At 38.5% G+C, this 22,572-nt stretch overlaps 1 protein-coding gene across 2 annotated transcripts in view; it reads left to right on the top strand.

The window, feature by feature from the left end:
- The first annotated feature begins 522 nt into the window (after positions 1–522).
- The window catches only part of abcb11b (ATP-binding cassette, sub-family B (MDR/TAP), member 11b), a 55,145-nt gene continuing 33,095 nt past the window's right edge, over positions 523–22,572 (top strand). The window contains exons 1-13 of one of the 2 annotated variants that reach the window (XM_056467789.1): positions 523–715; positions 790–883; positions 967–985; positions 1,072–1,098; positions 1,927–1,981; positions 6,151–6,395; positions 9,541–9,628; positions 9,711–9,844; positions 9,930–10,101; positions 12,486–12,610; positions 12,728–12,902; positions 14,132–14,245; positions 21,333–21,443. In XM_056467789.1, the coding sequence (XP_056323764.1) occupies positions 808–883; positions 967–985; positions 1,072–1,098; positions 1,927–1,981; positions 6,151–6,395; positions 9,541–9,628; positions 9,711–9,844; positions 9,930–10,101; positions 12,486–12,610; positions 12,728–12,902; positions 14,132–14,245; positions 21,333–21,443 (1,341 nt within the window). In that variant the 5' untranslated portion in view covers positions 523–715; positions 790–807. The other variant, XM_056467790.1, reaches the window with a different exon arrangement.

Genomic DNA, 22,572 nt, shown 5'->3' with positions numbered 1-22,572 from the left:
TAAAGTGTGACAAACATGCCCAAATTATGAAAACAGTAAGGCGGCACATCAGAATGCTTTAGATCTAAATGTGATTGTTTCAGTGCTTTTAGGCTGCACTTTTCTTCCAAATTTATTGATTTTGCAGTGCGTGATGGGTCATCCATGGCTGCAGGACGGAAACATGCTGAGGTGACTGACCACACAAGCTTTAACCTCGATTTTAGTTCACCTGAGAAACAGTTCTCCGAATTGATCTTTAGACATCTCCCAAATATCAGGATGGTAAAAATGTAGAGCACTAGCATTCACTATTTTCTGCAAAATACCTGCATGACAAACGGCCATCCTATTGAACGCTTCAGAAAAAAAGTAGGTTGCATCTGAATTACTATTTGTTTCTTATTATTAATGACATTTCCAGTGCAAATGTCGGCCATAATAATCCTCATGTCTCGTGAGCACATGCACTTGAATAGTTGTATTGATTTTGTTTTGTCAGTGTTTGTATATGGAGGTCATTCACCCTCCCTGAATGAACAAACCTGCCGGACAGTTACCTTACCTGAGCCAAAACCGACCAACATACTGACGGTTACAATACAAAGATTCATCCCAAAACAATCCTGGAGCCAACAAGGAATCTACCTGGAGTTTTGCTATAAATACATGACTGCATTATAGGAGATTTTTATCAACAAATACCAGAAAGGAAGAGTTTATTCGGATCAGTTAGGTAGGTTTTCAGGGAAATTTTGTTTCAGTGAAATCCAATTATCATAAAGCATCTGTTTTCTTAATGCCATTAAGAGAAGATCAGGCACAACGATGCCCGGAACTGTAAAGCTGCGCAGTGTCAAGAGGTTTGGACAGGAAAATGATGGATTCGAATTTTCAGATGAAGGTAAAATATTGAGTAAAATGTTTCGTTTAACTATTCTAAATTAAATTACACAGTTCATTCATTTATATATTGATTGTTTGCAGAGACAAACGGTGATTACATGTAAGTCCTGTTTTTGATACATTTAATAGTTTATAGAAGCATTTTTGATTATATTTGATTCTTTAAACGACATTGTGTTAATATAGGACAATGGCTTCAGGAAAGGATAATAAGTATGTTAAATTTTATCCCTTTTCTTGATGATGAAAGTATGTTACATATACAGTATATAACACATTAAAGTAACACTTTACAATAGCAGTACATGAGTAATGATGTATTAATATGCAAATTATACATGACTTCATTATAAATTAATAATGAGTTAAGGTGTCCGCTAATCATGAACTAACTTTAACTACAACATGAGTCACAAGAGTTCATGTGTGGATAATGGCTACCTTAATTACTTGTTAGTACATGTTGTTAATTAATGTATTAATTAACATTTAGGTTTTAGTTAAATGTAACCAGCATGAACTTATGAGCTATTAATGTATAATTATGTCATAACTTTACTTGGAGGGGGACATCACCATTAACTCATCCTTAACTACTCATGAACTTTAGTTTAAACTGTTCATGTTGATGTTGACAGAACACTTTTCTATTGTTATTTACTGTAAACAGCACTAGTTAGACATGCATAAGAAGTTCATGAGTAGTTAAGAATGAATTAATGATGATGTGACTCTTCATGTAAAGTCATGATATAATTCTATGTTAACAAATCACGAGTTCATGATGGTTAAATTAAGCATAAATGATTATGGTAATTGCTACATTAATTACCAAACAAGCATGTACTAACAAGTAATTAAGGTAGCTGTTATTCACACATGAACTCTTGTGAATCATGTTGTAGTTAAAGTTAGTTCATTATTAGCGCATGTATTAACTCATCATTATTTCATAATACAATCATCTTTAGTTTACATATTAACACATCATTATTCATGTACTGTTATTGTAAAGTTTTACCTATATTATTTCATTTGCAGGTCCAAAAAAAGCAAACAAAAAGAGTCGGCCATCCGCGTCGGCTTCTTTCAGCTGGTAAATCATCTATTCTGTACTTTAACAATGAGAGAAATTCTGTTGTTAAGTAGTCACGTTTTGTTCTGTTAAAAACATTCTGCTATATGAATTTACTGGATGGCACATGTTGCATAAACTATTGTTACACTCCTAAAGGAATAGTTCATCCAAAATTGTAAATACTTTATTTATTTTTAAGGATTATTATAATTTCTTTATTATTATTATTTTGCACTTAAAATTGTTGTGTTATTTATTTAGCAATTGATTAATTAATCTATTTGCTATTATTGTTTATGATTTGCTTTTGTAGTACATTAGGACCATAACCCATGGCACATTCTTAGCAAACTTGCCTCTGATTATATGTATGGTAGCATATTATACATTCATCCCGATAACTTTAAATAGTCATCATTTACTCACCCTTCACTGTCTTCTATTAAGATATTTTGCAAAATGTTGGAAACCGGTCACCATTGACTTCCATATTGGTTTTCCTACAATGTATGGTTGTAACATAAGCTCATTTTAAAAAACGTCCTCTATATACATTTCTGGAGATCGCAAATTATAGCCAGAAGTACGTATGGCTGCATTTTGTCTTTAAAATGAACAACGCCGATTTTTTTCCTGCGCTTAGCAGCTGACTGCTTACCTCCACAACACTGTCAGTTGGGTTTAGCTAGGGAAGTGGGTCAATCGTTCATTCAGTCAGTCAGTCAGTCAGTCAGTCAGTCAGTCAGTCAGTCGACAGCGGCCTCTGGTGGAATAACGCGAGATGGGCAGGCGCGAATAGCACTCGCAAAGAGAAATTTGAGATCTTAAAAAGTGTATACAGCAGCCTCTTGTGGATTCACATAAACAAAAACTGCAAAAAACATACTCTGTAGAAAGAGTATACAGGAGTATATATATATCTGTAGAAATGTATATAGGGGTACATTTTCAGAATGAGCCTGGGTTTATAATAATAATAATTCCTTACATTTTTATAGTGCTTTTCTAAGCACTCAAAGCATTTTACACATTGGGTGGAATCTCCTTGTCCACCACCAGTGTGTAGCATCCACCAGGATGACGCGACGGCAGCCATATTGCGCCAGACCACACACCACACAGCTGATTGGTGGAGAGGAGACGGTAATGAAGCCAATTATGATATGGGGATGGTTAGGAGGGCATGATGGACAGAGGCCAGTGGACAAATTTGGCCAGGATACCAGGGTTAAACCACTACTCTTGGGATTTTTTTATGACCACAGAGAGTCGCCTTCACTATACTGGGGCATTAGGACCCACACACACCGCAGGTTGAGTACCCCCTGCTGGCCTCACTAACACCACTTCCGGCAGCAACCTAGCTTTCCCATGTGGACTCCCATCTAGGTACTGACCAGGCACAGCCCTGCTTAGCTTCAGTGGGCGACCATGTGAGAGTTGCAGAGAGCTAGCTGCCAGCATAGCTGCCGGCACCATGTCGGTTTAATGCATGTCAATGGTTATCGGTTTTTAGCTTTCTTCAAAATTTATTTCCTTGTGATTAACACAATAAAGAAAATCAAACAAGTTTGGAACAAGTGAAGACAGAGTAAATGATTTTGGGTGAAACATCCCTTTAAAGTAACTTAAAACACTTAAACATACAATTTAATACAATAAAAAAATAGCTACAATTTTTACTTCAATTCAAAAGGTTTCAAACCACTTGAGGTTGAATAAATAAGTTCATTTTTGGTTGAACTATCTTTTTAAACAAACACTCTTTCAAGAATTCACACTTGGCTCATGATTTATACATAGTTTGGGTGGCATGCTGTCCTGGGAGAGAGCCCTGAGCTCAAGGGATCTCCCCCCCCCGCCTTCCGCAGGGCGAGGGGAGATTGAGTTGAGGTCGATCTCAAAACTCCCCATTGCTGATGCTAAGGTGAACTTCATAAGAGTAAGACAGTTAGAAAAAAAGATTTAGGCTTATTTTGTCTATAATATAGAGCATATTTGGACAATGGGAGGAAACCGGGGAACTTGGGGGAAACCCACACGGACATGGGGAGAACATGCAAACTCCGTACAGAAATACCAGATGGCCTAGCGAGGACCTGATGCCATTGGTATTCTTGCTGTGAGACAACAGTGCTAGTCACTTAGCCACCGTGCCGCCCATTCTGGATAAAGGTGGAAGAAGGGGAGAATGGGAGGGTTCTTCCAGACGAAGATAGTTGTAGAAAGGAAATGAGGATAAATATAATGACTTGGGATCCTTTGATTGGAGGATCGTGATTAGCTAATGTGGGCCAGCTGGGTCAATGATTAGCATGTGCTTCTCTCAAAATTAGTTTAATATTAAACTTCATTAAAAATGAGCCATATAACAACTATTTTTGGTTCCTCAGAGAACCATTTATGGCTCGTTTCCACTGACTGGTACAGTATGGTACGGTTCGGGTCGGTACGGGTCATTTTTATCAGGCTTGCGTTTCCACTACCAAGGGTACCGTTTTGGTGGGCGTGGTGTACGACAGAAAAGTTTCAGTCGAGAATGTTTCAGTCGTTTTTGCTCAAGAAAATGTGTACAGTAAAGTCGTACGGGTCGTTCACATATCATATGAGAAGCACTTCTCACGAAAAATATGCTTTACACACATAAATACTTCTGTATAAATGTTTATTACTAACTTTTCTATGAACATGAGTTGATTATAACTGCAGATCAATGACAGTGCGAAATAGCCTACTGTAACGTCTGTAATTGTATAAAATAAATAAATAAATGAACATATATGAACACATACAGACCCTTACAGTCTCCGATATGTTACCAATTACACAAAAACTACACACGGCAAACATTTAGTGCTTATTTAGGTAAAAAAAAAAAACAGGAAATATAGCCCACAGTCATAGGCCACAAATAGCCCACATCTGTGTCTGTAATCTTCAGCAGCACATGTAGCCTCTGTTAGAGAGCAATTCCATCTTTCTGAGTTCATAATTGTCCAAAAGGTGAAGATAATAGTTAAACAAGACAGTTTGTTCATGTTTGCTAAAAAAATAATGTGCTCATTTTTTTCGGCTTCTCCTTTTTTTCGCGCGTCACTCTCGCGTTTTGTCAGTATCTGACAGGATCGGGTTTCAAAAGTACGTCAATAATTAAGCGGACGTTATTATCATGAGCTCAAGAAGTTTGTTATTTCAGATATAACGTTAGACGCACGGCTCGCAGAAGCAAGAAAACGAAACTGCTGGCGCTTCAGACTGGCTCGTAAAAACTACAGAGCACAGGGTAAATCTGCTTCTCGTTTTTGCATTGTGGCTGTTCATTAAGACGACGACAAGGTTTGTTTGAGCCCGGGTCGACCATGGCTCGTTATTATATGTATATCATTCCACTGTAATCTCTCGGCTGTGTATTTCAAACATGGCGAGTTTTTTGTTTTCATTCTGGCTTGTTGCGTAACTTAAGCTAATGACGTATCACTGTAAACCAATAGCGTTCAGCTGCGCGTCTAGCTCCGCCTTTTGGTACCCTTTCTCGTGTTTGGAACCCTTTCAGAAGGGTGCCAAAAAATGGTACGGTACGGTTCGGTTCGGTATGCCTTTTGACAGTGGAAACAGCCATAAAAGCGTACCAAACCAAACCGTACCAGACCACTCAGTGGAAACGGGCCATTATCCTCAATTGGTTCAAACTTCATTATGAGTTTCTTTATACTGTTGAACCCAAAGCAGACATTTTAAAAAATGTTGAAAAACGATAACCATTGACTTCCATAGTATTTGTTTTTTGGATGTCAACGGTTACTGGCTTTCTAACATTTTGCAAAATATCTTCCTTTGTGTTGAACAGAATAAAGAAACTCATAATGGTTTGTAAACATTTGAGGGTGAGTAATAGTGAGTATATTTTTATTGTTGGATGAACTATCCCCTTTAATGGATGTTAAAGATTTTTCTTAGGGCATTCAGTTCCAATAAAAAAAACATTTTTGAGAACCATTAGTAAATAACTTAAAGTGACATATTAGATGCCTTAGACCTCTGAAATAAAGTTTTAGTGAATCTGAAAGTTCATCCGTGCATAATTGTTTTGTTCATAGTATTGCAGTAGGCTCATTCCAGTAGACTCAAAGCAGAATGTTTTACAATGTTTTATACTGGATATGTTTGATTGTTGACTTCTCCTGCAGTTTCGCTTTGCTAGCTGCCGGGAGATCTGGATGATGGTTTTTGGGAGTTTGTGTGCGATTGCTCATGGCTCAGCACAGCCGCTGATGCTGCTGGTGTTTGGCATGCTGACAGACACCTTCATAGACTACGACATTGAACTCAATGAGCTTACCGACCCGCAGAAAGCCTGTGTGAATAACACTATACAGTGGAGAAACCTGACTGAGGAAGAAAACCTGGCACTGAACATGACCAGATCATGCGGGTGAGAAGAAAGCAATATAAATATAATATAAAAAAATTATCACAAAATATAATGCTACTTAAAAAATGGTTCTTTATTAGAAATCAGTGGTTTAATGTGGTTTAATCTTAAACATCCACAAAAGCATTTTATTTCTTACTTTATCCTGGAAACAGATTCTTTAGATTAGTAAATATTAGAAACTAAGGGTTGCTTGCTTAAAAAAAGGTCTTTGGGGAACCCAAAATGCCCCTTCTTTTGTATTAGACCTGTAGATTTATAAAACAATTTAATGGCCCATTGCACCGAGCAGTACAGGGGTGCATTTCCCAAAACTATCGTTAGCCAACTAAAGTCGCAAGTTCTGTCGTTACAAACCTAGTTTGTTGATTTGCCGTTTCCCAAATTCATCGTTCCAACGAACATTCGCAAACTGCGTCGCAAACTTGTGCACTTGCAACTACACCTCTGGAGCTGTAGTTAGAAACAAAGTTCCTGGCTGTGTTCTGTTCCCACTTATCCCCCCTATGCCTTACTCATTTAGAACGTTCTTACATTCAAAGTTGGAATGATTAAAAATTAAAAAAAAAGAATTAAAGACACTCTCTTAGGTGTTTGCTTTCAAACTATTTTTAAAGTTCAGTTTTAGCGATCTTCATGTTTACAATTGCTCCCTTCGCAGTGCACTTTGAAATCACTGATGTCATTTAGAACACAGCCTCTTGGTGAAAGCTACAGGTAACCTATTATTTAAAAGCGAAATTGATGGTACGTCTCCAAAGCTTGTGAAAAAAAAATAGCATACATTAATGCTTTTAATTTATAGTAGGTTATTTATTTACGTAGCTGTACTGTATATGACATGGTCTGTTGGTTAGAACATTTCTGCAGTGCTTTTCATGTGTCAAATTGTAAAAGTAGACTTTTCAAAAAATAAAAAATAAATAATATCCTACTATCATCATCATCATCATCAATATTATTAATATTATTATTAAAGAACGATTTTTTTCATTTCCTAATAAATAATAAATATTAAATTTCATTTTATTATAAATAGCCTAATTATTTATTTATATGATATTAGAATAAGTGTTAGCTTTTGAAAGGGATTTTATGTTTTAGAATAGAATATGTAATGTTCAACTTCTCAATAATAATAGTAAAGCAAACACAGGCCCTATATGTGCCGTTTACATATTAATATGGAAAACGAACTCATGTTTTTACCACAACTAATATTGGATTTTATTTTAAATGCATGTGCGTGTAAAACAATATAATTTGCACAAAGAAATTATGGGGTTCTTCTCTAAAGAAATTGTTACTCCACCCCATTTAGAGCATCATTATGGGCGTTTTATGCTATAACTAACGTGGTTCAAGCGATGGATCTGCGACAGAGAAACTACGGGTTTTGGGAAACACTCATCGCTACATGTTCTTTCTTTTTCCAAATGATGCATCGTACTATGATAGTTCAGGAGCGAGTTATGTCGTTGTTTGGGAAATGCAACCCAGTTCAGTATACATGGAATAGTATGGCACACTTTTTTTGTCTGTTTCCACTGTCAAAAGTAAAACAAAACGAAATATAATCCACAAACAATAGTCAATAGCAAGATTTACTTAATATTTTGATTAAAGCAAGGCTCAGATTTTTAAAAATAAAGACAGTCAATTCATATTTCTTCATGAATGTTGCTTTCAGTAATGTGTAGACTTAAAAAATTATGAATGAGTTGTGTTGTGTTTTTGTTGCTTTAACATGGGCTTGATTTTTTTTAGTTGAAACAGCAGTTATATTAGTTCATTTAACTTTCAGCTCAGTTGAGGGTCAATGAACTAAAGAATTTCTGTTGACTAAATAAGTCTATAAAAAGTCTACAAAATATAATTATTTGAAATAAAACAATGATTCTAAACAAATGTGTTTTTTGATATATTATTTTGATTATTTTTTTATTCTGATAAAGATTTAATTTGATGAAAGCATACTGTTTCCAAAACTACAAAACTGACAAGATTAATGTTGACAAAAGTATGTATTCATGGCACATTTTATTGTTAAAATAAATAACACATATAATTCCCAGAAATGAGAGATTTTCCATGAAACTTGCATCTTTAATTGTAATATACTACGATTAAAGTACCCTGAATATCTGTGTATTAATGAATTCTACGCTTATATTACATTTTTATTTAAAAAGCTTGCTGATTTCATTACTAACACATTTATGTACTCACTATTCAGTCCACTTTCTAAATATTTAACAATTTACTTTTATCTTCTAACACTCACAATCCCCTTGCTATTTTATTCAATCATTTATTTATTTATATTCTTTGCTTTTTCTAAGTTTCTTTTCATCTGATCAATAATGTAAATTAGATTAGCCTTACAGAAATCGCCGTATTATTAACATGTTCTTCTAGTCACACTTTACAATAGGTTTTCATTAGTTAGTTATTTAATGTATCTACTAACAATAATTATGAACAATACTTATGCACCATGGTGGCTTGGTGGCTCAGTGGTTAGCAGCAAGAAGGTCACTGGTTCGAACTGGGTCAGTTGGCATTTCTGTGTGGAGTTTGCATGTTCTCCCCATGTTCGCGTGGATTTCCTCCGGATGCTAAATTGGCCGTAGTGTACAGTATGTGTGTGAATGAGTGTGTATGGATGTTTCCCAGTACTGGGTTGCAGCTGGAAGGACATCCGCTGTGTAAAACATATGCTGGATAAGTTGGCGGTTCATTTCGCTGTGACGACCCCTGATGAATAAAGGGACCAAGCCAAAGGAAAATGAATGAATGAATACTTATACACCATTTGTTAATCATAGTTCAACATTCATTAATGCATTATTAAAATGCAAATTCATGCTTGTTAACATTAGTTAATGCACTGTGAGTTAGCAAGATTTAACAATGAACTGTATTTTCAATAACTAATGTTAACAAACATGAATAAATATGATAAATGCATTGTTCACTGTTTGTTCATACATTAAATAAATACATGAACCTTATTGTAAAGTGTTACCATGTTCTAATGTTGCTGAAATTACTTAAGTTGTATAAAAGCGTCTACCAAAGTAAAAAAAAAAAAAAGTAATACAATATAAATGAAATTTAAAGACAGTGTGATCTTCTGCTTCAGGCTATTGGACATCGAATATGAAATGACCAACTTTGCCTACTATTATGTAGGCATAGGAGCAGGAGTCTTCATTCTTGGATACCTTCAAGTGAGCCTTTTAAAGCTAATGATATTATTGATTTTGCCAGTGTTATGCAACAAGTGTATAAAATGTTTGCGGTTTCCATCAGATCTCTCTGTGGATCACAGCAGCAGCCCGGCAGATTCAAATCATCCGGAAGATGTACTTCAGGAAGGTTATGAGGATGGAGATTGGTTGGTTTGACTGCACTTCAGTTGGAGAACTCAACACGCGAATGTCTGAGTAAGACACGTTCACACTTTCCAGCTCAGAGACATTGGAAATAAATGAATGACCTGATAATGTGTGTGTTTCCATTTGATCTTAGTGACATCAACAAGATAAACGATGCCATCGCTGATCAGGTGGGAATCTTCATCCAACGCTTCACCACTTTTGTGTGCGGTTTCCTCATGGGATTCGCGAGAGGCTGGAAACTGACTTTGGTCATCATCTCCGTGTCTCCTCTGATTGGGCTTGGAGCAGGACTCATGGCTCTGGTGAGAAAGGAAACATGTCAGGACTCAAAATTCAAATATTAGATAAATTTCCTCCTAAATTTCCTCACAACCTTTATGAATGTCTTTCTTCTGTTGAACACAAAACAAGATACAGTTTGAATACCCTTTGATTTTTTTTTCTTTTATGTATGTCTGATAATATTTTTTCTTCTAGAGAAAGTCTTATTTGTTTTATTTCAGCTAGAATAAAAGCAGTTTTTAGTTTTTTAAAAACCATTTTAAGGTCAAAATTATTAGCCCCTTTAAGCAAATTTTTTTTTCGATAGTCTACAGAACAAACAATCGTTATACAATAACTTGCCTAATTACCCCAACCTGCCTAGTTAACATAAATAACCTAGTTAAGCCTTTAAATGTCACTTTAAGCTGTATAGAAGTGTCTTGAAAAATATCTAGTCAAATATTATTTACTGTCATCATGGCAAAGATAAAATAAATCAGTTATTAGAAAAGAGTTATGAAAAGCATTATGTTTAGAAATGTGTTGAAAAAAAATCTCTTCTTTAAACAGAAATTGGGAAAAAATATAAACAAGGGGGCTAATAATTTAGGGGGGCTAATAAATTTGACTTCAACTGTATGCTCAAAAATATTGGGGAACAAAGCAGCTATTGTCATCCATGTTAGGAACAAAAAATAGTATGGAAGTCAGCTGTGTTTTTTTCGCAATATTCTTCAGTATTTCTTCTTTTGTAATGAATGGAAGAATGAAACTCAAACAGGTTTGGAACAAGTGGAAGATGAGTAAAATCATAAGTTTTTTTAATTTTATTCTATGTTGAATATGCACAATTTGAGGCTAGAGTTTCTGTTTTACTTTAGTCCACAATGAATTGATTTTTATGTTTCATACTTAATTAAAAGTAAAAAGCGCTTATTACTGAATCATAAGTAGTAATAAACTATAAAATAAACTATTGTCTATGATTCCTTAAAAGAGTATCTAAATATGTTCTGATAAAAATAAGCACATTTACTGTATGCTATTCTCTAAGTACCAGCTTTATGTCTATCATGCAGCATGGATAATCAGTGGGTAATAATTTGTGTAATTTAAAAAATAGGTTCAGTTTTTAAATGAACTAATGTTAGTTTTTTAAGAAATGTAAGTTTTAAGTGATTCAGGTTTTTCATAAAGTAGGCTTAAACAGTTTCTCCCTTTATATTATGGTAGATTTGAGTAAAAAGTTCAGTATTTTTTTTTAAAATAAAGAGGAAGTTAAAAATAATCAGGAAAAAGTAGATAAGCTTAAATGTACGGTTTATTATTACGGTTTATGTTAACACTTTATTTTGATGGTCCATTTGAGTATTAGTAGATTGTCTGCTGAATATCTGTTGATACTGCTCCTTCAACTGACAATCAACTGACTATAAGAAACTTTGCAAGTACATGTCAGCTTACACTAACCCTAACCCTAACCTAACAGTCTACTATAATCTAATGAGAATTAGTTGGCATGTAGAGACAATTTAAATTCAACAAACATACCATCAAAATAAAGTGTGACCAAATGTACTTAAATATTTTTATGTTTTTTGCTATGTACTAGTTAAAATAGATTGTTCTAAAGCTGATTCCATTGATATTGTTACTAATGCCACTGAAAACTTTATAGTTAACATTATCAGTATATTTATTTCCCTGTTAAATGAACAGACTCGACTTTGTCAATTTTTTATTTGCCAATAAACTAGTAAAAAACTAACAAACAAACAAACAGTTTAAACAGAATTTAACAGAATGTATATTTGGCGTCATAAAAACAACCACTTATTACTAACTACTGGAATAACTATGCAAAATCAAAAATTCCCACTATTATTTTATTTAATATGGAAACTTTTTTTCCTGCAATTGTGATTTTAGGAGTTAATTTCCATGGCAAAATTGTCACTTGTATGATCTGATTTCTTAAAAAAATCATTCATTGCCTGTTAGATATACGATACGAAGTGGGCCTCAGATTGAACAAGAAGCATGGCATTAAATTCCATTTTCCCCCGTCATGTCTTTAAAATATGACAGTTTATGCTTGAACAACTAAATGAATGCTTAAGTCTATTTAATTGAATGTATTGTAATTACGTTACAACATCATTGCTGTAAAAACAACCTTGTGAAATTGAAAACGGTCACATTAAGCTTTGACCGGAAGTTCATCATTGGCTTTAAAACTCTAGCTGTGCATAGAGCCCATTGCAAGAAAAAAAATCAGAATTGTGATGTATAAAAATTCTGTTTAAAATTTAGGTGAAAACATTCTTCCATAATTTTCTCAGAAACAAACAACATTGGAGGACTGGAATAAAGTTCATTTCTAAGTGAAATACTTATGTTTTGATTGCATGTGTTTGTCTAGTTTGTGGCAAAACTGACAGGAATGGAGCTGCAGGCGTACGCTAAAGCAGGTGCAGTGGCAGATGAGGTTTTGTCCTCTGTGCGCACTGTGGCAGCATTTGGTGGAGAGAAAAAAGAAGTGGAAAGGTAGCTTATAGGACATTTACAAACAATGACTGACTGTCATCAAAAATGACTTTGCTTTTTTCTTTGAAATTCCACTATTTAACCCTCTTGAACCCTCTAAATGTATATTTTCTGCAGGTATGATCGTAATCTGATCTCTGCCCAACAATGGGGCATCCGGAAAGGTCTGATCATGGGCTTTTTCACAGGATACTTGTGGTTCATCATCTTCCTGTGTTATGCACTGGCTTTCTGGTATGGATCCAGTTTAGTAGTGGACACACAAGAGTACAGTCCAGGCACGTTACTGCAGGTACCAGCACATGATCTCTCTCATGCAATCACATGCGAAAAAACCTGCACATTATGGTTCACGTTAGTCTTTCAGTATAATTCAGATTTAAAGGGGATCCTATGATGCCCCTTGATGTAAAAGCCTCTGATGTCCCGAGAGTGTGTATTTGAAGTTTCAGCTCAAAATACCACACAATTAATAGTTTATAACTCTTTTGAAACTGTCCCTTTTAGGCTTTGGTCCAAATTGTGCCGTTTTGGTAACTGTCGCTTTAAATTTGAATGAGACTTTGCTCCCATTCCTCTTTTTAAAAGAGGGTTGTTGCAATCGGCAGAGATGTAGCCCTTGTGGGTCGCTGTAGAACACTCCCTGTCCTTCACCCAAACTACAAATCCCATCTCGCCCCGCAGCTACAATTCTGTTTCAAGTCCACCGTGATTACACACACAACTTCATCATCACTGATTACATGGACTATATATCAACCATTCACACACACTTCCAGTGCTTAGTCTTGTTATACCGTACTGTACATTTCTAAGCATTTTCCTTGTCTTGCCTTGCTGTGCTTTGATCATTTGTTTGCTTATACCGTTTATTGGTTGTTTGCCGCCTGTCTCGACTCCTTCGCCTGTTACATTGTTTACTCTTTGGATTATCTTTGTGTTACTGTCTGTTATGGTATTGAACACTGCCTGCCTGACTACTTGAATAAAGCTGCATATTGGACCCTACTTACCCCTTTCACCAATCACAAATCACCATTACATGGGGAGGAGCTACTAATTCAGCTCAGATTCAGAGGAGCCAAGATTCAAACCAGGACTAAAGATATTTCTGTGAAAAACTGAAAATTTCAAAAGAAGAGTCTCAGAAGAAGGTCATTTATAGAGACTACAGTCTGTGTTTGTGTATGCTAAAACTTCACATTTATAATCCTTTTGTCACTGACATTATCTTTAGGAAGTAAAAACTCCAATGGCGGATGGCTGCTTCCCACTCAGGGCTGACTATGCTAATGACAGAGAAAGCTGGTCACTAATGGACAGGGCTTTCCCTTTCTGAGGACATGTACAAAGGGAGAATATCAATCAAAGTGTTTCTGCAGATTAAAATTAATACATTTTTACCATCATAGGCTGGCTATATTTACACACTGTTGCCACACAATGGTGTTTAAACCCTTTATAAAAGTGATTTTTGCATAATAGGTTCCCTTTAAAAGACAAATATGGTTTTGTTTGCAGGTATTTTTCGGAGTGCTTATTGCTGCCCTGAATCTGGGTCAGGCGTCTCCTTGTCTGGAGGCCTTTGCTGCAGGAAGAGGAGCTGCCACCATTATTTTTGAGACAATAGACCGCGTAAGAACATTCATGTGGGCCAGTGATACATGATGGAAATCACTAATGTTTAGTACTGACTGTCATCAAATCAAACTAGTATGTGTATCAAATACATTGTCATTATTGTTGACTAAAACATTTTTTTTGTAAATGGGGCGAAGTTGAAATAAAATATGAATATTAGATAAAAAAATACTAAGCTTTAAAAATTGTAATAGACTGAAATACAGTAAATTGAAAAGCTAACATTGCTAAAACCAATATTTAAATTGTGAAATTGAAAATCATTTACAATATAAGTGTTATGAAGCGGACAGGAGACAGAGGTAAGGAAACGTTAGGGTGTTTATTAAATGACAACAAGGAGCACATGAAGGATAGCCAGGAGGATCAGGAATGATGTTGGGGTCTTTTCCTCCGTGGCTGGGTAACAGGAATACACGAGGATGGACAGCACACACCAGATACAGCTGACAGAGGATGACACAGACTTGGAAGGACTGGAAGACAGGACGATTCGGGTGGACCAGGAAGACTAGGAGGAATACAAAGAGAACAGGTAAGTAAAGCGTTTGTTTTAGCTGAGGATGACTACGCTGAGTGGTCGCTCAGTTGTCCGCTTTCGTCGAGACGAGCCCGGACAATGAGCGACTGGAGTGCTGTGCTTTTATCTGGTGCTCGTGAATGTGATGCAGCTGTGTGCTCATTAGAAGTCAGGTGATGGTGATCTTCGTGAGTGGGGATCGTGAGAGCCTGACCAATCCGTGACAGTACCCCCCTCCCCAGGGCCCGCTCCTGAGGGCCGACACCTCCGACGCCGTGGTGGTCTCCCTCTGCCTCTAGGCGCTGGGAACTCAGGGTGGCTCTCATGAAACTCCACCATGAGACTAGGATCGAGAATATCAGCTCTGGGAACCCATGTCCTTTCTTCGGGGCCGTACCCTTCCCAGTCCACCAGGTACTCCAACTGGCCACCACGACGTCGGGAACGCAAGATCTCCTTCACTGCGTAGACGGCTCCTTCTTCTAGGAGCAGTGGAGGAGGGGGTTCCTCTTCGTGGTCAGGCTCTGTGGAGGGAAGAACAGGATCGTGATAGGGTTTCAGGAGTGATACGTGGAATGTAGGGTGAATACGGTAGTGAGAGGGTAATTGTAGTTTGTAGGTGACGGGGTTAACCTGTTCCACGATGGTGAAGGGACCAACAAATCGGGGACTTAACTTGCGAGAGGGCAGTCGCATGCGTATGTCCCGGGTGGATAGCCACACCTTTTGTCCGGGTGTGTATCTGGGTTCTTCAGACCTTCTTCTATCGGCGGTTACCTTGCTTCGACGGACTGCCCTCTGCAGATGTTGATGAGCCTCGTCCCAGACTCTCTCGCTCTCCCGGAACCAGTGATCCACTGCGGGGACATCAGATGGTTCGCCATCCCAGGGAAAGAGCGGTGGTTGGAAGCCCAGGACGCACTGGAATGGCGTGAGTCCGGTGGAGGGTTGCCGCAGTGAATTTTGGGCATATTCTGCCCAGCCCAAATACTGGCTCCAGGAGCTCTGGTGACCACTGCAGAAGGTCCTCAGGAACCGTCCCACCTCCTGAATCTTCCTCTCTGTCTGCCCGTTGGTTTGGGGATGATATCCAGAAGAGAGGCTGACGGCCACACCTAGGAGCTTGAAGAAGGCTTTCCATAGACGTGAGATGAACTGTGGACCTCTGTCCGACACAATATCTTCTGGAATACCAAATGACCTGAAGACTTGATTAAAGATATTGTCGGCTGTTTCAAAGGCTGTGGGAAGACCTTTCAGAGGGATTAGTTTGACAAACTTTGAGAATCTATCTACGATGACTAGAATACAGGTATTACCTTCTGACGAGGGGAGGTCAGTGATAAAGTCCACTCCTAGGTGTGACCAGGGGACGGTTCGGAATCGGCAAGGGATGGAGCTTTCCAGCGGGTAGATGACGTGGGCTCTTGGATTGGGCACAGTCCTTACAGCCCTGAACATATTGCCTCACATCCCTTGCCATGTTTGGCCACCAGAATCGTTGGGATACTAGCGAGAGAGTATTGTTGATCCCTGGATGTCCAGTGCCTAGCGAGGTATGTAAGGAGTGGATCAGATCTACCCGGTGTTCAGGTGGTATGAACTGCCGATGAGGAGGGCATCCCGGCGGAGCAGGGGCTTCCGGAGTGGCAACGACTGGAGGAGCGTTCCAGGTGATCGGACAAATGGAGATGTGTTCGGGAAGAATCTTCGTTGGGAGTTCTTCATGATCGTGATGCTCGTGTAAACGAGAGAGAGCGTCTGCTCTTAGATTCTTGGGTCCTGGACGATAGGAAATGGAGAAATCAAAACGTGAGAAGAAAAGTGACCATCTGGCTTGACGTGGACATAGTCTCTTGGCCTCTTTGATATATTGGAGGTTTTTGTGATCTGTGATCACCTGGAACGGATGTTTGGCTCCCTCCAACCAGTGACGCCACTCCTCCAAGGCTAGCTTGATTGCTAGAAGCTCCCTGTCTCCTATGCTGTAATTCTGCTCCGCCGGGCTCAACTTCCGAGAGAAATAGGCACAGGGATGCAGTCGGGGCGGTGTATCATGATGTTGGGATAATACTGCCCCGACGCCGGTGGTGGATGCGTCCACTTCCACCACGAAAGGAAGATTTGGGTCAGGATGAGTCAGGAGTGGGGCCCTTGTGAACTCCTTCTTAAGAAGGCGGAAGGCTGCGGCTGCTTCTTTGGTCCACTCCAGTCCTTTGGGTTTACCCTTGAGGAGATTAGTGAGAGGTGATGTAATCCTGCTGTAGTCCTTGATAAACCGTCTATAAAAGTTAGCAAACCCAAGAAACCTCTGGAGCTCCTTAATGGAAGTGGGTTCTGACCAGGATAGAACAGCCTCAATTTTCTTCCCATCCATACGTATACCGGTTTGGTCAATGATGTATCCCAAGAAATGAATCGACTTCTGGTGGAATGAGCATTTCTCCGCTTTGAGGTAGAGGTGATGTTCTCTCAATGTGTGTAGGACCTCCGCAACGTGTTGGCGATGTTCGGCCTCACTCCGGGAGTAAATGAGGATGTCATCTATGTACACTATTACAAAGTGGTGAAGAAACTCCCGGAGGACTTCATGAATGAAGTTTTGGAATACGGAGGGGGCGTTGACCAGACCGTAAGGCATGACCTCATATTCATAGTGGCCAGTAGGGGTCACGAATGCTGTCTTCCATTGGTCCCCCTCACGTATTCTTATCAGATTATACGCGCTGCGGAGGTCCAATTTAGTGAAGACTTTAGCTTCTCGGAGCTGTTCCAAAGCGGCTGGTACCAGAGGAAGGGGATATCGGTATTTTACTGTACCGTTATTTAGGACCCTGTAGTCGATGCATGGACGCAGCCCTCCGTCCTTCTTGGCCACAAAGAAGAAGCTTGAGGCGGCTGGTGATTTTGAGTGACGTATGTACCCCTGACTCAGAGCCTCCCTTATGTAATCTTCCATTGCCTGATTCTCTGGAAGCGAGAGCGGGTAGATCCTACCTCTTGGCAACTGGGCATCTGGAACTAGGTCGATCGCGCAGTCCCATGGCCGATGCGGCGGTAGCTGGGAAGCTCTCTTGGGGCAGAAGACATCATGAAAGGAGCTGTACTCCTTAGGAATGTGGATAGACTGCTTCTCAGGAGGACTCTCGACCGATGTTGTAAACAAAGAAATGGGGTTCCGACCTTGAAGAGGGAGATTTGGAAAACAGGTAGGTGTACATCCAGATCCCCATTTCTTTATCTCTCCTGTGCCCCAAGAGATGATGGGATCGTGCTTCACCAGCCACGGGCGCCCTAGAATGATGTCCATATTTGCACCCTCCAGAACCAGAAATTGAATCCTCTCTTGATGTAACAACCCCACTTGAAGAAGGATGTCTTCGCATTGTCGATGGATACGGGTCGAAGATCGAGTGCACTGGGTTATCGGTTGTATCTGGTATATATGCGAGGACGCCTCAGTACGTAGGTGGAGTTGACGACAGAGGGATTGGGAGATGAAGTTCCCTGCTGACCCGGAGTCGATGAGGGCTGTGACAAGGAGAGAAATAGAGGCAGTAGTTATTTGTACGGTGGTAGTAAGTGGTTTACATTGTTCAATATTCGTACTGAATACACTCACTGAAGTCCGAATGGGACGAAGGGGACACTCCATACGGGTGTGTCCACTGACACCGCAGTATAGACACAGACCCCGGGTCAGCCTCCTCTGTCGTTCCGCTGATGTCAGTCTTCCAGACTCTATTATCATGGGTTCTGGTTCTGGAGAGGCTGTTGACTCAGGCGATTGGAGGAGTGCAGACGAGGGGGTGATGGTGTCCTGTTGATAGGAACGGAGACGATCGGAACATCGGAGAGAATGTTGGATGAATCTCTCCAGACCCATAGTATCATCTAATGTGGCCAGCTGGATTCGGAGAGTGGGTTCCAAGCCGAGCCGGTACGTGGTCAACAACGATCTCTCATTCCATCCACTTGCAGCTGCTAGAGTGCGAAACCGGAGAGCATATTCCTGTGTAGATAGAGTACCTTGCTTTAGATGATACAGCTGCTCTCCAGCGGCTACTTCCCCATCAGAACGTCCAAACACCTCTTTGAAATACTCCGTGAAGGTAGTGATGGAATTCATGACCGGCCCGGCTTGGTTCCAGATCGTCTCAGCCCATTTAAGTGCAGGCCCAGAGAGTAGTGATACGATGTAGGCGATCTTTGACTTATCTGTGGGATATAGAGAAGGTTGCATTTCGAATATGAGGGAACATTGTAACAGAAAACCATTGCACTCCCCCGCTCCGCCTGAGTAGGGCGCTGGTCGGGCCATGGGACTGGAAGGAAGGGCCGAAGGAGAAACTGTGGAGGCGGAAGTGCTCGGTGCTGGTGGTGCGTTGGAAAGTGGAGCTGGTGGCTGTAGAATCCGCTTCAACTGGTCCACCAGCTCTTGAAAGTGATCGGGGGTGCTCATGTTGTCGTCGTTATTGGTCCGGGCTTCTGTTATGAAGCGGACAGGAGACAGAGGTAAGGAAACGTTAGGGTGTTTATTAAATGACAACAAGGAGCACATGAAGGATAGCCAGGAGGATCAGGAATGATGTTGGGGTCTTTTCCTCCGTGGCTGGGTAACAGGAATACACAAGGATGGACAGCACACACCAGATACAGCTGACAGAGGATGACACAGACTTGGAAGGACTGGAAGACAGGACGATTCGGGTGGACCAGGAAGACTAGGAGGAATACAAAGAGAACAGGTAAGTAAAGCGTTTGTTTTAGCTGAGGATGACTACGCTGAGTGGTCGCTCAGTTGTCCGCTTTCGTCGAGACGAGCCCGGACAATGAGCGACTGGAGTGCTGTGCTTTTATCTGGTGCTCGTGAATGTGATGCAGCTGTGTGCTCATTAGAAGTCAGGTGATGGTGATCTTCGTGAGTGGGGATCGTGAGAGCCTGACCAATCCGTGACAATAAGAGGCGCATAAAAAACTAAACAAAATATGTAAAAATAAAAGGCAAATGAAAATCGGTGTTATAATTGTACATAAATCAAACAATTATTTACACTGCTAAACCGATTTCATTCAAATGTGTAAACAAGCAGCATGTTTATGATGTAAAATTAATAAGAAATATTAAAGGGGTGGTTCACACAAAATTGAAAATTCTGTCATCGTTTACTCCTTAAGTTACTTTTTGTTTGTTGAACACAAAAGAAGAGATTTTGAAAAAACCTGTAACCATTGATTTTCATAACTGCTGACTATGAAAGTTAATGGTTACATTTCAACATTCTTCAAAGTATCTTTTTATGTGTTCAAAGAAATAAAGAAACTTAATAAAGTTTGAAACCACTTAGACAGTAAATAGTGAGTAATATTTAATTTTTGGGTAAACAATCCCGCACTTTATAATTATAAATGATTAATTAAATATTATTATAATTACATATTATATTATTATTATTATTATTATTATTATTATTATTATTAACTACATAATGTACATTTATTTTTAAATAATTACTTTAAGTAAAATTTAAAGTTTATTCACTAAAAGTATTTTGAACATTTAGCTGTAACCTACTTTTGAACAAAATTATATATATATATATATATATATATATATATATATATATATATATATATATATATATATATATATATATATATATATATATATATATATATATATATATATATATATATACATATATATATATATATATATATATATATATATATATATATATATATATATATATATATATATATAGATAGTTGCAGTCAGAATTATTAGCCCTCCCGAAGCATTAGCCATACTATTTATTTTTTTCGCCTAATTTCTGTTTAAAGGTTTAAAAACGGTTTTTAAACGGTTCTGTTTAAAGATTTTTTCAACACATTTCTAAACATACTAGTTTTACTAAATCATTTCTAATTTATTTTATCTTTGCCATGATGACAGTTAATAATATTTTACTAGATATTTTTCAAGACACTTCTATACAGCTTAAAGTGACATAGGTTAATTAGGCTAACTAGGCAGGTTAGGGTAATTAGGCAAGTTATTGTATAATGATGGTTTGTTCTGTAGACTATCGAAAAAATATATAGCTTAAAGGGGATAGTAATTTTGACCTTGAAATGGTTTAAAAAAAACTAAAGCTGCTTTTATTCTAGCACTTTCTAGGACTTTCTCCTGAAGAATATTATCAAACATACTGTGAAAATTTGATTGCTATATATATATATATATATATATATATATATATATATATATATATATATATATATATATATATATATATATATATATATATATATATATAAAGCAAAGACATCAGACAAATGTCACTCCAGTGATAACCGAAAAGAGGATGCTGCATAGATAGCAAATTAATGTTAAGTCCTCCTGTATAGATTTAGTAAGTGTGAAAATGGCAATGCCCAGGGCACTCAATGCAAGAGCAAAACGTCTGTATTACTGCATGTCTGACATCTATCTGACACTAAAGCCTGCCCGACACCTTCCTGAGCAATGGATTGACAGGAATGTTGTCTTATTTTCAGGAACCAGAGATTGATTGTCTCTCTGAGGCTGGATATAAGTTAGACAAAGTGAAAGGAGATCTGGAGTTTCATAATATAACTTTTCATTACCCATCTCGACCTGAAGTGAAGGTAAAGTTAACATTTACAAAAGGCCTTCTGCTGTGTTCCTGCTTTACATGAACTCTATTCACCTCCGGTACAAAGTATCTACTGTAGTTACTGTAATTAAAGTACTTTTCAAAAGTCAAATCAGGCATTACTTTTCACCTTTAAATAATTTAATCACAATAACTTATAATATACTCGGCTTAAATATAGTACATAATGTTAACAGTTCTGTTTAAATCAATTCAGAGACACAGAGGAATATACACTCACCTGCCACTTTATTAGGTACACCTTACTATTACCGTGTTGGACCCACTTTGCCTTCAGAACTGCCTTAATCCTCTGTGGCATAGATTCAACAAGGTACTGGAAATATTCCTCACAGATTTTGGTCCATATTGACATGATAACATCACACAGTTGCTGCAGATGTTTTGCCTGCACATCCATGATGCAAATCTTCCATTCCACCACATCCCAAATGTGCTCTATTGTGGACTGTGAAGGCCATTTGAGTACATTGTCATGTTCAAGAAAACAGTCTGAGATGATTCACGCTTTATGACATGGTGTGTTATCCTGCTGGAAGTAGCCATCAAACGATAGGTACACTGGGGTCATAAAGCGATGGACATGGTCAGCAACAATACTCAGATAAGCTGTGGCGTTGACACAATGCTCAGTTAGTACTAATGGGCCCAAAGTGTACTAAGAAAATATCTCCCACACATTACTCCACCAGCAGCAGCCTGAACCATTGATACAAGGCAGGTTGGATCCATGCTTTGATGTTGTTGATGCTAAATTCTGACCCTACCATCCAAATGTTGCAGCAGAAATCGAGATCATCAGACCTCATCGAGATCATTGCAGCCTCAGTTTCCTGTTCTTAGCTAACAGGAGTGGCAGCCGGTGTGATCTTCTAATGCTGTAGCCCATCCATCTCATGGTTTGACATGTTGTGCGTTCAGAGATGCTCGTCTGCATACCTCAGTTGTAACGAGTGGTTATTTGAGTTACTGTTGCTTTTCTATCAACTTGAACAAGTCTGGCCAATCTCCTCTGACCTCTGGCATCAACAAGGCATTTGTGCCCACAGAACTGCCGCTCATTGGATATTTTCTCTTTTAGGACCATTATCTGTAAACCC

This window comes from Danio aesculapii, chromosome 11, assembly GCF_903798145.1.
Source record: "Danio aesculapii chromosome 11, fDanAes4.1, whole genome shotgun sequence".
In the NCBI taxonomy this organism is placed as follows: Eukaryota; Metazoa; Chordata; class Actinopteri; order Cypriniformes; family Danionidae; genus Danio; species Danio aesculapii.
This window is presented reverse-complemented; position numbering and strand designations above follow the sequence as displayed.